This window comes from Chiloscyllium plagiosum, chromosome 19 (genome assembly GCF_004010195.1).
Source record: "Chiloscyllium plagiosum isolate BGI_BamShark_2017 chromosome 19, ASM401019v2, whole genome shotgun sequence".
NCBI lineage: Eukaryota > Metazoa > Chordata > Chondrichthyes > Orectolobiformes > Hemiscylliidae > Chiloscyllium > Chiloscyllium plagiosum.
This window is the reverse complement of record NC_057728.1, coordinates 26,057,176-26,075,808: the sequence shown is the minus strand read 5'-3', so window position 1 is coordinate 26,075,808 and position 18,633 is coordinate 26,057,176. Positions and strand designations below refer to the sequence as shown.

The 18,633-nt window shown below is 40.8% G+C and overlaps 1 protein-coding gene across 5 annotated transcripts in view; it reads left to right on the top strand.

The window, feature by feature from the left end:
* The window catches only part of LOC122559612 (peptidyl-prolyl cis-trans isomerase FKBP4-like), a 53,729-nt gene that overhangs the window by 23,075 nt on the left and 12,021 nt on the right, over nt 1–18,633 (top strand). For all 5 annotated transcript variants that reach the window (XM_043709396.1, XM_043709398.1, XM_043709399.1 and 2 more), the window contains 3 exons: nt 7,101–7,257; nt 10,107–10,197; nt 10,682–10,765. In XM_043709396.1, the coding sequence (XP_043565331.1) occupies nt 7,101–7,257; nt 10,107–10,197; nt 10,682–10,765 (332 nt within the window). The remainder of the gene's footprint in view (nt 1–7,100; nt 7,258–10,106; nt 10,198–10,681; nt 10,766–18,633) is intronic.

The following is an 18,633-nucleotide window of genomic DNA, read 5'->3' as shown; positions in this document are numbered from 1 at the left end:
CATGTATTAAAATTTAGCACTTACTTTGAGGGAGAAATTCGGGTTGGAAATAATTGTGTTAAACTAAAGGCTGCTTAAAAAGGAATGAAGGCAGAGGTAGCTTGAGTGGACTAGGACAGGAGTTTAGCAGCAAAGATGTTTTGAGGAATAACAGCTCTCAACAAAGATGGATATATCCTGGTAAGAGAGAGACATTATAAGAAGGGAATAAGACAACCGTGACTAACCAAGGAAGTTCAGAATAGTGTCAGAATGAAAGAAAAAGGTACTACGTTGTAAGGCAGGTGATTGGGAAAGTTTTTAAAACTAAAGGACAACCAAAAAATCAGGGAGAAGTTAAACGTTGAAGGTAAATTTACAAGTACTACCAAAACTGAAAACAACTGTATTCTATATAGGAAGAGAAAGACTAAAGTAAACATAAGCCTTTTAAAGAATAAGGCTGGGAAAATAATGGGGAACCAGGAAATTGCAGAAGAGTAAAACAAATACTTTCCATCGGTTTCATAGTGAAAGACTTAGCATTTTTTTTTAAAAAACTATTAATCAGGAGGCAGTTGGATGAGAGGAAATAAATACAAAAACTATGACTAGAATAATTGGAAACTAATGGACATAAAGACCAATAAGTCTTTGGATCTGCTGAGATGTGTTCCAGGATAATGAAGTAGTTATAGAGAAAGCTGATGCACTCATAGTAATCCTCCAAGAATCCTTAGGTTCTGGAAAAGTCCCAGAGATTTGGAAAACTGCCAATGTGATGCTTTCCTTTTTCAAATAAAAAGGACACAAAAATAGGTAATTATAGGCCAGTTAGCTTAACATTCGTTATTGGGAAATTGTTGGAGTCTAGAAAGGATGTAATACCAGAGCATTTCAAAATACATATGATCAAGCAGAGTAAGTCTGCCTTCACAAAAGGAAAATCATGCTTAACAAATTTATTAGAATTCTTTTAATGAGGTAACAAGCAGGACAGATAAATTGGTAATAAAGCAGTGGATGAAACTTGAATTTTCAGAAGATTTCTGATTAGGTACCACTGCTGTTTCACAGCACCAAGGACGAGGCTTTGATTCTGGCCTTGGATGACTGTGTGGAATTTGCAAGTTCTCCCCATGTCTCCGTGGGTTTCCTCCAGGTGCTCTGGTTTCCTTCCGCAATTCAAAGCTAAGCAGGTTGGCTATGCTAAATTGCCTGGTATTCGAGAATTGTGCAGACTGAGTTAGCTCAATGTGGAGTTATAGGGATAGCATTGGGAGGCATGATCTTCAGAGGGTTGCCATGGTCTTGATGAGCCAGATGGCCTCTATCTACATTTGTAGGGATTCTATGATTGTAAGACATTTAACATCAGTTGTGCTGAAGTTAATGACAACAATCTGTAGTTACCTGAATTGATCCTCTCTCTCTTCCTTTCCAAATAATGGTGTGAAATTTGTAACTTTCCAATACAAAAGTACAAAGGTAAAAACTTCAGAAATTATTGACTAATGTAATTTCTGTACCTGTAATGTTTTTAGGGTGGGGCCATGAGGTTCTAGAAATTTATCTTAGTTCCATTACTTTCTCTATTTTTTTTTTTACTTATTTAATATAGTCTGCAAGCTCTGGTCTGAAGCCATTGACTCTGTCCCTCTCCTCAGCAATTGTCTGAAGTTGAACCAGACTGTTTAGAACTCAGCCTTGGTGTCACATCAGGGGCTGGATCTTCTAGGTGTCAGATATCTCTGTCATTGATTAAATCTCCTGTTTCTATCTCTGAAATGATGCTTAGCTCAGTAACGACTCTGCTCATCTGTAGTTGAGTCCTCATTATGAGTTTGCTACCTTTGGATTTAACATTCTAACATGCGTAGGCTGCCTATCATGTACTATCCCTAGGAAACTTGAGGCAATTCAAAACTCTACTTGTATCCTAAATTGCATCAGACCCTGTTCACCTGTTGCTTTATGCATACTAACCTGTGTTGACTCCTCATTATGCAATGCCTTCATTTTAAAATTTTCATCTGGTTTTGGATCCCTCCATGCTGTCTCCTCATCTGTAATCTTCTTCAATGTTTGGAAATTCATGCTCAAATTTTGAGATTTTTAAAAAATCATTCTACTGTTGATGGCCATGCTTTCAACTGCATTGGCCATGAACTCAGGAATTCCTTTCCTAAATATTTATGCCTCTCTACCCAACTCTTTTTCTTTTAAAAAAAAAAGTTAAAAAAAAACTAAAAGCGGGAGTGCATTTCTCAGCTCTTCGAATCTGTTCCATTACTAGATACAATCATGGCAAATTTTCTGCTTCTGTGCTACATTGATGCTTTCTCCCCATAAACCTCATAACATCTAAAAATGTGTTTCTCTCCTCCTTGACTATATTCAGGGACTTGGACTTTTCAGTTTTGTGGTAGAGTATTCCACAAGTTCACCAGCTTTTTAAGTGAAAAATTGTTTTTGTCATCTCCATCTAAATGGAGAGGTAGTAGAGGCAGGCACGGTAGATTCATTTAAGATACGTCTGGACACATGCATGAGTAGGTGGGGAGCAGAGGGATACAGATGCTTAGGAATTGGGTGATAGGTGATAGACAGTGGATTTGGATTGGCTCAGGCTTGGAGGGCCGAAGGGCCGCCTCTTGGGCTGTAAATTTTCTTTGTTCTAAATGGTCAACCCATATCCTGAGACGGTGTGCCCTGGTTCTAGACTCCTCAGGCAAACTTGCTCCCTGCATCTAGTTTGTCCAACCCTCTTAGAATTTTGTGTTAACAGCCCCCCCTTCTCCCCCCCCGCTCATCCACCTAAACTCAATGAGTAGAAGCTCAGTCAAACCAATCTCTCCTCATAAACCAGTCCTGCGATCCCTGGTATCAACCTAGTGAACCTCAGCACTCCCTATCTTTCAATAGGGAGGCTGAAACATCATGCAATATCCAGGTGTACTCTTACCAAAGCCCTTTTCTCTGTAGTAAGACATCCCTAATTCTTTACTCAAATACTCTCGGCGTTGAAAGTTAATATACTATTTGCCCTCCTAATTGCTTGTACCTGGTGTGTACCCTTCTTGACGGGCAACAAGGATACCCAGATCCCTGCGTACATCCACCATTTCAAGTATATCACCATTTAAATAACACTCATCTGTTTTTCATACCCAAAGTGTCTAACTGCATATTTAGCATGTTATATTGCATCAGTTGTGTATTTGCCAACTTGCTCATCTTGTCTCAATCTTCTCGAAACTTCCTTGCATCTTCCTCAGAATTCAGAATCCTGTCCAGTTTTTGCATTATCAGCAAACTTGTAAATGCTACTTTTATGTATTGTGAATAACTAGTGCCCAAGCACTGACCTTCGTGATGCCCCACGAGTGACTTGGAAAAGATTAATTTATTCCCACACGCAACCAATTTTCGATCCATGTGAAAAAATTAGCCTCAATATTACGTGCTTTAACTTTGCCCTCTGAACTTCTAAGAAAGTAGCATAGAGTACAACAGGTGAGTGGGGGAGATGAATAGTTAATAGTTTTATTGCTAGACTATTATTCCAGAAAGTTAAAAACAATGACTGCAGATGCTGGAAACCAGATTCTGGATTAGTGGTGCTGGAAGAGCACGGCAGTTCAGGCAGCATCCGAGGAACAGTCTCCCCTGCACCCACACCTCCTCCCTCACCTCCATCCAAGGCCCTAAAGGAGCCTTCCACATCGATCAAAGTTTTACCTGCACATCCACCAATATCATTTATTGTATCCGTTGCTCCCGATGCGGTCTCCTCTACATTGGGGAGACCGGACGCCTCCTAGCAGAGCACTTCAGGGAACATCTCCAGGACACCCGCACCAATCAACTACACCACCCTGTGGCCCAACATTTCAACTCCCCTTCCCACCCTGCCAAGGACATGGAGGTCCTGGGCCTCCTTCACCGCCGCTCCCTCAACCATCAGACGCCTGGAGGAAGAACGCCTCATCTTCTGCCCCGGAACACTTCAACCCCAGGGCATCAATGTCTTTTGCCTGAAACGTCGATTTTACTGTTCCTCGGATGCTGCCTGAACTGCTGTGCTCTTCCAGCACCACTAATCCAGAATGTTATTCCAGAAGCACAGGTAATGTTCTAGTGACCTGGGTTCAAATCCAACCATATTAGATTATTGATTTTGAGCTCATTAAGACAAAAAAAATCTGGACTTAAGAATTTTCTAATGACCATGAAATTTACTAATGATGATGAAACCATTTGTGATTGTCAGAAAAATCCATGGGCTCAGCAATGTTCCTCGGGGAAGAAAATCCACTGTGATGCCCTTGTCTAGAAGGAGGCTGGAAGAACCCAGCAAGCCAGGCAGTATCAGGAGGTGGAGAAGTCAACATTTCGGGTGTAACCTTTCTTCAGGACTTTTTTAGTGATCCCCTGGTCTGGCCTCCATGTGACTCCAGACCCACAGCGATGTTGTTGACTTTGAACAGCAAGCCACTCAGTTCAAAGCTAGGGACAGGCAATAAAGGCTGGCCAAACAGCAACTCCTATGTCCCACAAGTAATGAAAAAAACCTTCAGAAAATCCAATTCACTGAAATTCCAAAAACCCCACATCCGCTGGTTTTCCCCCTATTTTTTTTTGATTGTCATGTGTACTTATTACAAATACAGTAAAAAGTGTTGCTTAGTGTTGTCTTTCTCTGGCACCATCTTAAACACAGAATACAAAAGCCAAAGAAATAAAGTAATAAAGTTTATCTTATAGTCTTATCTCAATAAAGTTAGCTCCTGCTTCCAGCTCAGTCATGGGCCTGGATCTGAACTGCTTTACCTCAATGCTAAACCAACTACACTACCGCAACTGCACTTCATCACTCCATCGCTCGAACAAAGAGTGTCACTCTCCACTGCCATCTTGCCTCCAAGGCTGCCATCATGAATTTATGCTAGGCCAATCTAGTTGACGCAGCCACCAGCAGTGCCACGGGTCCTCGCTGGGGCCAAGCCTGCCTCTGTCATCAGGCACCCAGGCCTAGCCACGGACCTCGAGCTTCGGCTCAGCTTGCAAGTCTGGTCAAGGGGATTAAGCTTGGGAACTGCTTGTTGCTTGCTGGGAGACCTTGGGCTGGGTGGAGTCACATTTGCCTCGTCTTGGAGTTGCCACTGGTGTCTTCTTTGTCATTTACTCAGCCTCGCCATGCCCAAATGCCATCTTCTGCCATTTTGTACAAGGCCCGCTCTTGCTGATGCTGATTAAAAAGCCATAATATCCTGATTAATCAAGTGTCATTGTCAAATGATGATATAATATTCTTTGAAAAGCATCTACTCGCAATATCCTGCGCTCTCTGATCCATTGTGAATCTATTCTACTAGTTACGTCCTCAAAACATTCCATTAGATGGATTTTGAAGGGTCATTGTGGACTCTATAGCTAAATAGCCTGCTTCCATGCTGTAGGGATTCTGTGATTTATTAAGCATGATTTTCTTCCATAAACCCATGCTGTTTTGTCCAATCATATTAACATTTTCCAAATGTTCTGTTATGTATTTTATAATAGAGAAAATACTACATTCTATTACTGATGTTAGGCTAATTGGCCTTATCCTTTCTTTTCTATCCTTTTTTTAAATAGTAGAATTACACATGCCACTCTCCAATCCATAGGAACTTTCCCAGAGTCTATTGAATTTTGGAAGATGACACTTATGTTTCCCAGTATTTCCAGGTCCATTTCCATCAGTACTCTGCAATTTTTAGATTATCAAACTCTCAGTTTTATTCTATTAATTTACCCTGCATATTTTCTTACTAATACTGATTTCTTTCAATTCCGCTCACTAGACAACATTTCTGACAAGTTTTGTTCTTCCTTTTGTGAACAACAACTTTGTTCCATATTACAATTTCACCAGCTGCTTGCTGGAAATCGCCTGCATTTGTCTTTTTAAACACATGAAGTAAGTTTAGTAAAGCTTTTATGTTCAGTTTCTATGTCCCCTGCAATTTTATTCCCAAGCATTTTTCCCCTCTTTTGCTCAATTCTAAACTACCCAATCTTCAGTCTTGCTTTTTTTTTTCTGGCAATTTTCTTCTCCTCTTTAGATCTAATACAATACCTAATTTCTTTTGTAAGCCACAGTTAAGGCACCTTTCCTCTATTTTGCTCATTATTGCAATAATTATTTTTCCTAACAATGCCAACCTGCCTCTTTTCACTTTTTATCTGTCCTTTCTAAATATTAAATACTCCCTAGACGTGGAGTTCCCATCCTTGGTGGCCCTACAGTTGACTCTAATCTGTTCACATTTTCCTTAAGCACTTTTTTATATAAAGCTTTTGTTAAAATGTCCCTTCCATTTTTTTTTGCAACTTGCATTATTTGTACACAAGTACACCCAAATGGCTTGCTTTAAGTATAACGATACCTTTTCACTGTACGTAAAGTCACTGCTCAGTGAATTCTACTATTTATAGATTTTCTGTATACAAATGGTTGCCTTTTTTGCATTAGTCAATCTAATATTTTTGATATTTTGATTGGTCGGTGGCACGGTGTTAGCACTGCTGCCTCACAGCGCCAGGGACCCGGGTTCAATTCCCACCTCTGGCAACTGTCTGTGTGGAGTTTGCACATTCTCCCCGTGTTTGTGTGGGTTTCCTCCAGGTGCTCCGGTTTCCTCCCACAATCCAAAAGTGTGCAGGTTAGGTGAAGTGGCTGTGCTAAATTGCCCTTAGTGTTAGGTGTAGGGGAATGGGTCTGGGTGGGTTGCTCTTCGGGCCTGTTTCCACACTGTAAGTAATCTAATCTAATTACTTAGCATCTTGTTGACTGTGCCTATGTATAAAATGCTGTCAGATGATTACATTCATGCAATGTTTTGGTAGACAGATGATTTATTGAGAAAACCAACGCTTTGCAGACGTGGAAAAGATTAAAAATTAGTAATGTTTTAATCAGTTGCTAGAACTGAACTCCAACTTGAATGAATTACATTCGAGTGCAGGCCACAAGAATGAAGCAGAATGTGAAATATCTTGTAAAGCAGTGGAGCTGCTGAGGTGTCTCTGTTTTGGACCAATGCTCATTCGATATTTTAATTCTTTTATTTCAGTCCATTTGGAAGGTAAATACCAGGGTGCTGTCTTCGATAATCGAGATCTATCATTTATTATTGGAGATGGTGAAGAACACAATGTTCCACCAGGAATTGAGAAGGCATTGCAAGAAATGGAAAAGGGAGAAGAGGCTGTTATATCGTTAAAACCAAAGTAAGTTTAAATATAGCACCTTTTTAGAGACCACTTATTTGCTGTCCTGCTCAAAACAATAACTGAGTATGTTTATTGGAAAACCCAGGTAAAAACCCAAGATGGAAAGAGATAAGAGAACAAACAAAAAAATCCAGTAAATAAATGTGGTCATCTCAGGTGTGGTTTTAATAAACTGTTAAGTTTTTAGGTTGAAGAAAGACTGAAGAAAATAATCTGCTGAGAAAACTATCAGTAGGAAAGAGAGTGAGTTTAATTTGCTGATGCCAGATGGTGGAACAACATACAGAGCAATGCATTTGCTACTTATGACGAATGAGGGCGAAATATTGATGATTCAGTATACAATTAGTATCACTAAATAATTAGAGATGTGAAGTCTGGAACAGGGTCACCTCAGATAGGGGGGGAAAAAATTGATTGGTGAGTACAGTACTGTTGAATAATACATTACTTTGAGAGTGCACTGGAGTGGTATTTGGACAGATTGTTTGGCCTACTGTGTCTACACTTTTCCATTTTATTTAGTAGAAGTAAACGCGACTGTACTCATTTAGAGATTGATTGATTGATTGATTGATTCTGGGGTATGAGCCTGCTACATTACAGCTGGACTACTGTCTGACTCTTTATCAATAGCCAGTGTGGTGCTGGAAAAGCCCAGCAGGTCAGGCAGCATCCCAGGGGCAGGAGAATAGACTTCGGGCAAAAGCCCTTCATCAGGAATCCTGATTCCTAATGAAGAGCTTTTGTCCGAAATGTTTATTCTCCTGCTCCTGGGATACTGCCTGACCTGCTGAGCTTTTCCAGCACCACACTCACGACTTTAGTCTCCAGCATCTGCGGTTCTCACTTTCATCTAGTTGATTTTAACCTCACTGCACTGACTCATTATCAATGTTGATTCATGGCCATCAATGTTTTGGTGACTATGTGAAGAGATGAAATTGCGTGAAGACTAACATTTATATTGGTGGTAATTGGCACAAGGAGGCTGTGAAATACTTGGAGCCTTCCGCACACAATTGGTTGCAATGTGTCATCATTGCTGCTCATGGAGCTTTGTCCTTTCATTAGATGCTTAGTTGTTTACTATCATTATGGCAAATGGAGAACTTTGATCAGATCTTTTGATTTTGGGCTTTCGTAACTGTAACATGCTGCTCTCCCTGTTTAGTGAGCATGCTCTTTTGTAGTTTGCCAGGTTGTCATCTCATTTTTCGGCATGCTTCATGTTGTTTCTAGCATTGATTGTTGAAACAGTTTTAATCCTCCTGCTTAATGTGAAGAAATGTGCCAGGCGGTTGCAGGTTATTGTCTAATACAACTGACTAGCAGCATCTCACTTTTGAACTGCAAGATCTGTTCTAAATTAATCCTGTTTAGCACCATGTTGGTGGTTCAAATCTCATTGTAAAATCAGGGCTTTGCTTCCATACGGACTGTACAATGGACACACTGCCAATACTGTTATGACCTGTACATAACGTTTTTTAAGGACAAAGTATAGTTTTTTTTTTTCTCATGTTTGTGTCCTGTCTCTTTTTTTTTCTACCTGAGAATTAACCTTTGGATTTAGCCAGTTAGTCAATAGTGAACCTGTCAGTATCACCTTTTGCTGACTGGTGTATCTTAGCCAGATTACATTGTTTCCTTGCTACCTTCAGTGGTTTTCTCAAGTGATGTTTTAAATGGAGGGCTACAAGAAACCTTGGGAGGGTGATAAATGGTAATCAACTCCAAGATTCTTTGTCTGTAGTTTAATGCTTCATGTATTTTAATGCTCAGAACTTTGAGCCTCTTATCGTGCCATCATTTTTAATGAATCTGTCAGTGAGACCGGTTGTATACAGGGATAATAATGGAGTCAGAACATTGGCTATAAGATATCATTTGGTGAGCAGAACTGTTTACCTATTATAGGACAGTTCTAATTATGGCACAAGTGCTCAGTTGTAAATAAATACTTTGCAGGGTCAACCAAACTAAACCATGTCTAGTGTTTCTGTTGATACAGCGTAGTCCTTCAGCTTTATTCATTAGTTTCTTTTTGTAGTGATTTTTATGAAACTAACTGACTTGTTAGGTCATTTGTTAGTGGACAGATATCAATCACATTTTTGCACGCTTTTATAGGCCTTAGTCAGTTTATTTAGTGAACTGAATTTAAATTCCTCTGGAATTTTGCTTGTCTCTGGATTGCTAGTTCAGTTATACATGGAATGCTACCTTAACTATAGTTGGTGGCACAAATAACTGCCTTCAACATCAAGGCAACATTTGACTGAGCCTGGCATTGATGATAATTAACAAAATTAAAGTTGGTGGACATCCAGGTAAAACCTTTTGAGTGGCTGCAGGAAACCTGCCAGCTACAATCTACAGATAGCAAAATGGAAAGTGAGCATTGACTGTGTCCTGAAGGTGTAGTTATTGAGCTGTCATCTTGCCCAGAATCTCATTGAAGATTAATAAATAGTATTTATTGGACCTGTAAGACATCTGAAAAAGACTGACTTTAAAGAATTGAAAGAACACATTTGCGAAGTAGTTCCATTGATGAAATAAGATGAATAAATACAACCATAGTGCTGCATTAATGCTGGAGGCTTTGTGCCTTGATGAAGCTTAAAAGGGTATTGATCTGTTGAAACTGGAATTATTAGCCAAGCTGGATAGAAGAATATAGAGACCTGAGAACTATGATATAATTTTGACTATTTGGATTTCATTTTATGAAAGATGAGGATGAGCTGGGTGAAATAAAGGTAAACGGTAATTATAAATAAAATAATAGATTTATAGGTGATTATTTCGAATATTTCTTTCACCTAGTGTTGTTCATATAGGTACGGATTTGGCGAAGCAGGAAATCCAAAATTGAATGTTCCTCCAAGTGCAAACCTGGTATATGAAATTGTATTGAAAAACTTTGAAAAGGTAAGAAAGGACCATATTAATGATTGACTGGTGCCAGCAGTCATTCTGCTGCTGTTTCAAAGCATCTTCAGCACTGTAACTGATATGTGGTGACCAGATTAATTCTGCACTGTAACAGCATTGTTCTTTTGGGGAGTCAAGGCTAAAGAAATGCTTCACCTGAAGCTCTATTTTATGGCAAGTTGGGGACAACCATCCATGAAAGTGTTCATCTAAAGTGAGGAAGCTGGTGGTAGGGTTTGATGATGCTGGATGGTCAACGTTCACTTCTTGTGTTAAACTGTGTTAGGGTATCAATGTTGTTTTTGTTCTTGCCTAAAGTTGATATTTGTGCACTTCCAGCATACGTTACTGGATAATTACCAATAAACTGAATTCTTGAAGTAGTATTTTGTTTTCTTTTCCATAACTCATTCTATTTGGAGCAAGTCTATGACTGGTTACCCTGTAGTTATCTTCCAATTTTTTTTAAACATTTTATCAGGCTAAAGAGTCTTGGGAGATGAACATTGATGAGAAATTGGAACAGTCTGCCATTGTTAAAGAGAAGGGGACGGTGTATTTCAAGGTAACAAATTACAAATAAACATGATTTGGAGATGCCGGTGTTGGACTGGGGTGTACAAAGTTAAAAATCACACAACACCAGGTTATAGTCCAACAGGTTTAATTGGAAACACTAGCTTTTGGAGCGCTGCTCCTTCATCAGGTGATTGTGGAGGACACTATTGTAAGGCACAGAATTTATTGCAAAAATTTACAGTACGATGTAACTGAAATTATGCATTGAAAAGTATCTTGATTGTCTGTTGAGTCTTTCACCTGTTTGAATACTGTGATAGTTTCACTTCTTTCATGTGTAAATCACAAAACCTTTTTTTTAAAGTTGCATTCTCTGGTTAACTGTAACAATTGGTGTTAGCTAGACAATATGTTGAAGGTGTTAACCCCTGTGTTCTGTCTATGCCATGATGTTTAGATTGATTCTAATTTAAAAAGTGAAATAACAGAGTTTTACATGAATTCATGCAGTTTTTGAGCAAAGTACAATGTAACTCTGCAAGTACAAATTCACCCCACAAAATATGTGTGCATGTAAGTCTGTGTGTGTGTGTGTGTCTGTCTGGGTTGGGGGTTGTGTGAGAGAGAGAGAGTGTCTATATGTGTGTGCATGAGTGTAGAGTGGTCGAAGTCTCTGAGAGGGTGTGTGTGTATGTGTTGCAAAGGTGGTCACCTGTAGTGTCACATGAACCCAAGGTCCAGGCTGAGGCCCTCCCTATGTGTATGCAGCTTACCTATCAGCCTCTCCTCGGCCACGTTTTGCTGCTGCCTGTCCCGACGTCCACCTTGGAGGATGCTCAGCCGAATGTCCTGGACTGCCGAAGTGTTCCCCAACTGGGAAGGAACACTTCTGATGGTTTTGAGGTGCCCATTCATCCGTTGCCGTAGCCTCCTCACAACCCCCAACCCAGACAGACAGACACACACAGATAGATCCAAAGACCCACATGCACACATATTTTGTGGGGTGAATTTGTACTTGCACAGTTACATTGTACTTTGCTCAAAGACTACACAAATTCATGTAAAACTCTGTTATCTCATATTGTAGATTAGAATCAATCTAAACATCATGGCATAGACAGAGAACACGGGGCTAACACCTTCAACATATTGTCCAGCTAACACCAATTGTTACAGTTAACCTGAGAATGCAGCCATTTTTAAAAAAAAGTTTTTGTGATTTACACATTAAAGAAGTGAAACGATCGTATTCAAACAGATGTAAGACTCAACAGATAATCAAGGTATTTTTCAATGTATAATTTCAGTTACATCACACTGTAAATTTTTGTTAAATTCTGTGCCTTACAATGCTGTTGCATTGTTTTGGAACTTTGGGGGGGGAAAAAATCAAAACAATAGGAGTTTAAAAGGGAGAAGAGCAGACAAAAGAAGCACATGGTGAGGACAGTGCAGGAGAGAGAGAGAGAGAAAACCTGCACAGTTACTGCCTTTGCTGTTTGAATTCGTGTATCACTGGACATCGGAGTGCATCTGGGAAAATTAACAAACAGTGAAATTCACAACTAATCTTGGAGGAACTGTCGGTCGAAGTTCACAGCACAGAATCGGATAAGTTAATTCTTGTTTTAAGACTGTCCAAGAGAAAGGCTGCAGTAATGAGTATAGTGGATTCTTTCTTGATTATATGTTTTTGGAGATAAGTCTCTTGATTAAACTTAAAATACAAGCCATAGCTATTAATTGAACCTAGGGCAGTGTTTGTAGATGAATAAGACGGTGTTATTTTCTGGGTCTGTAGATTGTGAAAGAGCAAAAATGGCTTTTGCAGTGATATGTACTTCTTGTCAGATGTGGGAGTTTAAAGAGAGTTTAAGGGTTACTGCGGATTATATCTGCTATAAATGCTGTTGGATGCGAATCCGATCAGATCGAGTGGATCGGTTGGAGAGACAGATAGAAGCAATGAGGAATTTGCAACAGCAACAGTATGTGATGGATGGCAGTTATAGGGACAGGGGAAAGTCTCAGATACAGTCACATAGATGGGTTAACTCCAGGAAGGGTGAGAGAGGTCAGCACCTAGGGCAGGAGTCTTTTGTGGATATACCCATTTCAAACAGGTGTGTGGTTTTGGAAAATGTAGGGGGTGATGGATTTTCAGGGGAATGTAGCACGAACAGCCAAGTTTCTGGTATTGAGAATGGCTCTAATGCAATGAGGGGTACGTCGGCTTCCAAGAGATCAATTGTGTGAGGGGATTCTGTAGTCAGAGGTACAGACAGACGTTTCTCTGGCCAGCAGAGATAAAGCAGAATGGTGTGGTGTTTCCCTGGTGTCAGGATCAAGAATGTCTCAGAGAGGGTGCAGAATGTTCTCACGGGGGAGAGGGGCCAGCAGGAGGTCATTGTCCACATTGGAGCCAACGACATTGGAAGGGAAAAGGTTGAGACTCTGAAGGGAGATTACAGAGAGTTAGGCAGAAATTTAAAAAGGAGGTCCTCAAGGGTAGTAATATCTGGATTACTCCCGGTGCTGCAAGCTAGTGAGAGCAGAAATAGGAGGATTGAGCAGATGAATGCATGGCAATCAGGGAAAGCAGGAGGGAAAAACGGGGACATGGGATAGCTTTGGCAAATAGAATTAAGGAGAATCCAAAGGGTTTTACAAATATGTTAAGGACAAAAGGGTAACTAGGGAGAGAATAGGGCCCCTCAAAGATCAGCCTTTGTGTGGAGCCACAGAAAATGTGGGAGATACTAAATGAATATTTTGCATCAGTATTTACTGTGGAAAAGAATATGGAAGAGATAGACTGTAGGTAAATAGATGGTGACATCTTGCAAAATGTCCAGATTACAGAGGAGGAAGTGCTGGATGTCTTGAAACCGTTAAAAGTGGATAAATCCCCAGGACCTGATTAGGTGTACCTGAGAACTCTGTGGGAAGCTGAGAAGTGATTGCTGGGCCTCTTGTTGAGATATTTTGTATCATCGATAGTCACAGGTGAGGAGCCGGAAGACTGGAGGTTGGTAAACGTGATGCCCTTGTTTAAGAAAGGCAGTAAAGACAAGCCAGGGAACTATTGACTGGTGAGCCTGACCTCGTTGGTGGGCAAGTTGTTGGAGGGAATCCTGAGGGACAGGATGTACATGTATTTGGAAAGGCAAGGACTGGTTCGGGATAGTCAACATGGCTTTGTGCGTGGGAAATCATGTCTCACAAACTTGATTGAGTTTTTTGAAGAAGTAACAAAGAAGATTGATGAGGACCGAGCAGTAGATGTGATCTATATGGACTTCAGTAAGGGGTTCGACAAGGTTCCCCATGGGAGACTGATTAGCAAGGTTAGATCTCATGGAATACAGGGAGAGCTAGCCATTTGGATACAGAACTGGCTCAAAGGTAGAAGACAAAGGGTGGTGGTGGAGGGTTTGTTTTTCAGACTGGAGGCCTGTGACCAGTGGAGTGCCACAAGGATCGGTTGCTGGGTCCTCTACTTTTTGTCATTTTACATAAATGATGTAGATGCGAGCATAAGAAATACAGTCAGTAAGTTTGCAAATGACACCAAAATTGGAGGTGTAGTGGACAGCGAAGAGGGTTACCTCCGATTACAACAGGATCTGGTCCGGTTGTGCCAATGGGCTGAGAAGTGGCAGATGGAGTTTAATTCAGATAAATGTGAGGTGCTGCATTTTGGGAAAGCAAATCTTAGCAGGACTTATCCACTTCATGGTAAGGTCCTAGGGAGTGTTGCTGAACAAAGAGACCTTGGAGTGCAGGTTCATAGCTCCTTGAAAGTGGTGTCACAGATATAGGATAGTGAAGAAGGTGTTTGGTATGCTTTCCTTTATTGGTCAGAGTATTGAGTACACGAGTTGGGAGGTCATGTTGCGGCTGTACAAGACATTGGTTAGGCCACTGTTGGAATATTGCGTGCAGTTCTGGTCTCCGTTCTATTGGAAAGATGTGAAACTTGAAAGGGTTCAGAAAAGATTTACAAGGATGTTGACAGGGTTGGAGGATCTGAGCTACTGGGAGAGGCTGAACAAGCTGGGGCTGTTTTCCCTGGGGTGTCGGAGGCTGAGGGTTGACCGTATAGAGGTTTACAAGATTATGTGGGGCATGGATAGGATAAATAGGCAAGGTCTTTTCCCTGGGGTCGGGGAGTCCAGAACTAGAGGGCATAGGTTTAGGGTGAGAGGGGAAAAATATAAAAGAGATCTAAGGGACAACCTTTTCATGCAGAGGGTGGTACGTGTATGGAATGAGCTCCACGTGGTGGAGGCCGGTACAATTGCAACATTTAAGACACATTTGGATGGGTTAATGAATAGGAAGGGTTTGGAGGGATATGGGCCGGTGGGCCGGGTGCTGGCAGTGGAACTAGATTGGGTTGGGATGTCTGGTTGGCATGGATGGTTTGGTTCGAAGAGTTTGTTTCCATGCTGTACATCTCTATGACTCTAATTGTGTCCTCCATAATCACCTGATGAAGGAGCAGCTCTCCGAAAGTTAGTGTGCTTCCAATTAAACCTCTTAAACATGTTTTCCTGTATCCTCCTCCTCTTCAAAGGAAGTATCACTTTTGTTTTTATTTGTTGGATTATCGTGTGCAGGCTTCACCTGAAATTTAGAAAAAAAATAAAGTGGCCCTTTCCAGGTTTTCTCGCTATCATTACCCATATCTGTTGAGTTCTTGATCTGAGCTATTAATAGAGCACTAGTTCCTCGCAGGCCTTTTAATAGGATTCCCTGTAGATGCAGCCTCCTGTTCATATCTTTGGTGCAATTGCAGTGGTCATGCTTCAACTAATAACCTTTTTATAATTGAAAGTACAGCCTCTTCTTACAGTCTATTTGTGACATCAAGGTGAAGATTTGTGCAAGAAAATCTAGTCTGTGGAATGATTTTGACCAAATGCAAGAATCTAAGAAATAGGAGCTGGAGTAGTCAGTACTCTGAATTGAGTATGATCATAGATATTCATTTTCAACTCCATTTCTACACACACTATCTCTTGATTCTCTGATGAATCAACAGTCTGTCTTTCTCTGCCCTAAATATATTTAACAATGGAACATCTGCAATTCTCTGGGTTGGTGAATTCTATTCTAACCTCTAGAGAGTGTAGGTTCAGCTTACTCTGGGTTTTTGTATAATGAGAAACTAGCATGGAGCAGATGGAGTGAACCTTTGCTGTGCATGCACAGGCTTCCTTTAATCAAAACATTTGAACAAACTGTGCAGTATTCCCACTATCCTCTGACCAAAGCCCTATGCAAGTGTAATAAGGACTTCCTTATTCTTAAACTCCAGTCCCTTTGTAATAAAAGCTGTTTGCCTTTTTAATTGTTCACTGTCACTAACATTTTTGTTCCTTGTACCAGTGTACCAACTCCCTCTGAACATTAACATTTTCATACCTTTTAAAATACTCTGCTTTTCTATTCCTATTATCAAAGTGAATAAGTTCACACTTCCCTACACCACACTCCATCTGTCAACTTGTTGCCCACTCACTTAACCTGTCTCTGTCTCTTTACAGCTTTTTTCTGTCCTTTTGACTTATGAATCAACAAACATGGATTTTTTTTTACTTTTGTTCTCTTCATCCGAGTCATTAATACAGATTATAAATGGTTTAGGCCCCAGCATTGATCTTAATGGTACCCCACTTGGTATAGTCTGTCAACTTGAAAATGCCCTGTTTATCTTTTTTACTTATTACTTTCTGGAGGAATCATTTACCAACCTGTCCCAGGGCAAGTTTTAGTCAATCCCTGCATTTAAGATCAATGGAGAAATCTCAACCACTCACTGCATGAAATGTTTTTCTCTTTATTGCATTTGCTTCTTTTGCCAATTACTTTAAAGCATCTTGTTGTGGAATTTTTCAGTTTTCCCTATCTATTCTGTCCAAGCCCCTTATGATTTAGACTGCCTGTACTGAACACTCAACTTTCTCCAAGGAAAGTATTCCCAATTTCTCCGATCTATCTGTGGAACTGGAGTCCTTCTATGGGGTCATTCTAGAAAATCTTGTTTGTGCTACCTCTCTTCTAAAGTGTTGTACCCAGAACTAGACACTATAACAATTGAGACCCAACCAGCATTCTATGGAAATTTAATATTCCATCCCCCTTTATGTAATCTGTGGCCCTTATGCTAAGGCATAGAATTCCGTATGCATTAACCATAACTGTTCTTGACCTAGCCATGATGTGGAGGTGCTGTTATTGGACTCGGATGCATTTCACCTGATGAAGGAACAGTGCTTCGAAAGCTAACAATTTCAAACAAACCTGTTGGAACTATAACCTGGTGTTGTGTGCTTTCTGACCTTGTTCTTGACCTTTCCTGCCTTTGATTTATGCATTACACAGACTAAAGTCCCTCTGCTCTTCCATCCCCTTTACAATTGTATGTTTTGTCATCTCTTGTCTGTCTGCATTCTTTCGACCAAACTGAATCACTTCAGACATGTCAGGATTAAATTTCATCTGCCACTTGTTCCCTGGACCTATCCCCCAATTCCATCAACTTAGCTACGCTCTTTTGAGATTTTACTCTTTTTCTTTTTCCTTCTCACTTCACAATGATTAGATTAGATTAGATTCCTTACAGTGTGGAAACAGGCCCTTCGGCCCAACAAGTCCACACCGACCCGCCGAAGCGCAACCCACCCAGACCCATTCCCCTACATTTACCATGGCCAATTCACCTGACCTGCACATCTTTGGACTGTGGGAGGAAACCGGAGCACCCGGAGGAAACCCACGCAGACACGGGGAGAACGTGCAAACTCCACACAGACAGTCGCCTGAGTCGGGAATTGAACCCGGGTCCCTGGCGCTGTGAGGCAGCAGTGCTAACCACTGTGCCACCGTGCCGCCCTCAAATGCTTCCATATTTTATCTCAGCTGCACATTTTGAAATAGTGCCCTGTACACCAAGATCCAGTCACTAATGTGCATCAAGAGGAGCCAAAGGACCCAATACCAACCCCGTAAGACCATAAATCTGGTAGTCTTATTCTTCTCGTAAACATCTAGGGTCTCAAATTCAAACATGCTGCTTGTCCCTAATGAGATGGTAATTATGTTCAGGATAATGTTCATATTATTTAGCACCTTGTTATGATTTGTGAAGAGACCATTACAGAGGGGCCTCGATTATCTGAATATCGGATTATCCGGCAAGGTCCTAATGCTTGGCTAAACAATGTTATCTGGCATTCATTGTCCGGAATTTCGATTAACCGAACAAAATACTCTGCCTGTGTTCTTTGGATAATCGAGGTTCCTCTGTACCTCTTCAAAGCGAAAGATGTTGAATTTTTAGTGACTGGTAGCGTACAAGATTTCAGATTTCAAGATTGAAAGGGTTCAGAAAAGATTTACAAGGATGTTGCCAGGCTTGGTGGATTTGAGCTATAGGGAGAGGCTGAACAGGCTGGGGCTGTTTACCTGGAGCGTCGGAGGCTGAGGGGTGACCTTAAGAGGTTTACAAAATTATGAGGGGCATGGATAGGGTAAATGGGCAGGGTCTTTTCCCTGGGGTCGGGGAGTCCAGAACTAGAGGGCATAGGTTTAGGGTGAGAGGGGAAAGAAATAAAAGAGACCGAAGGGGCAACATTTTCACGCAGAGGGTGTTTCATGTATGGAATGAGCTGCCAGAGGATGTGCTGGAGGCTGGTACAATTGCAACATTTTAAGAGGCATTTGGATGGGTATATGAATAGGAAGGGTTTGGAGGGATATGGGCTGGATGCTGGCAGGTGGGACTAGATTGGGTTGGGATATCTGATTGGCATGGACAGGTTGGACCGAAGGGTCTTGTTTCCATTCTGTACATCTCTATGACTCTATTTTACCTAAAATCAACATTAACTAAACACTATTTCA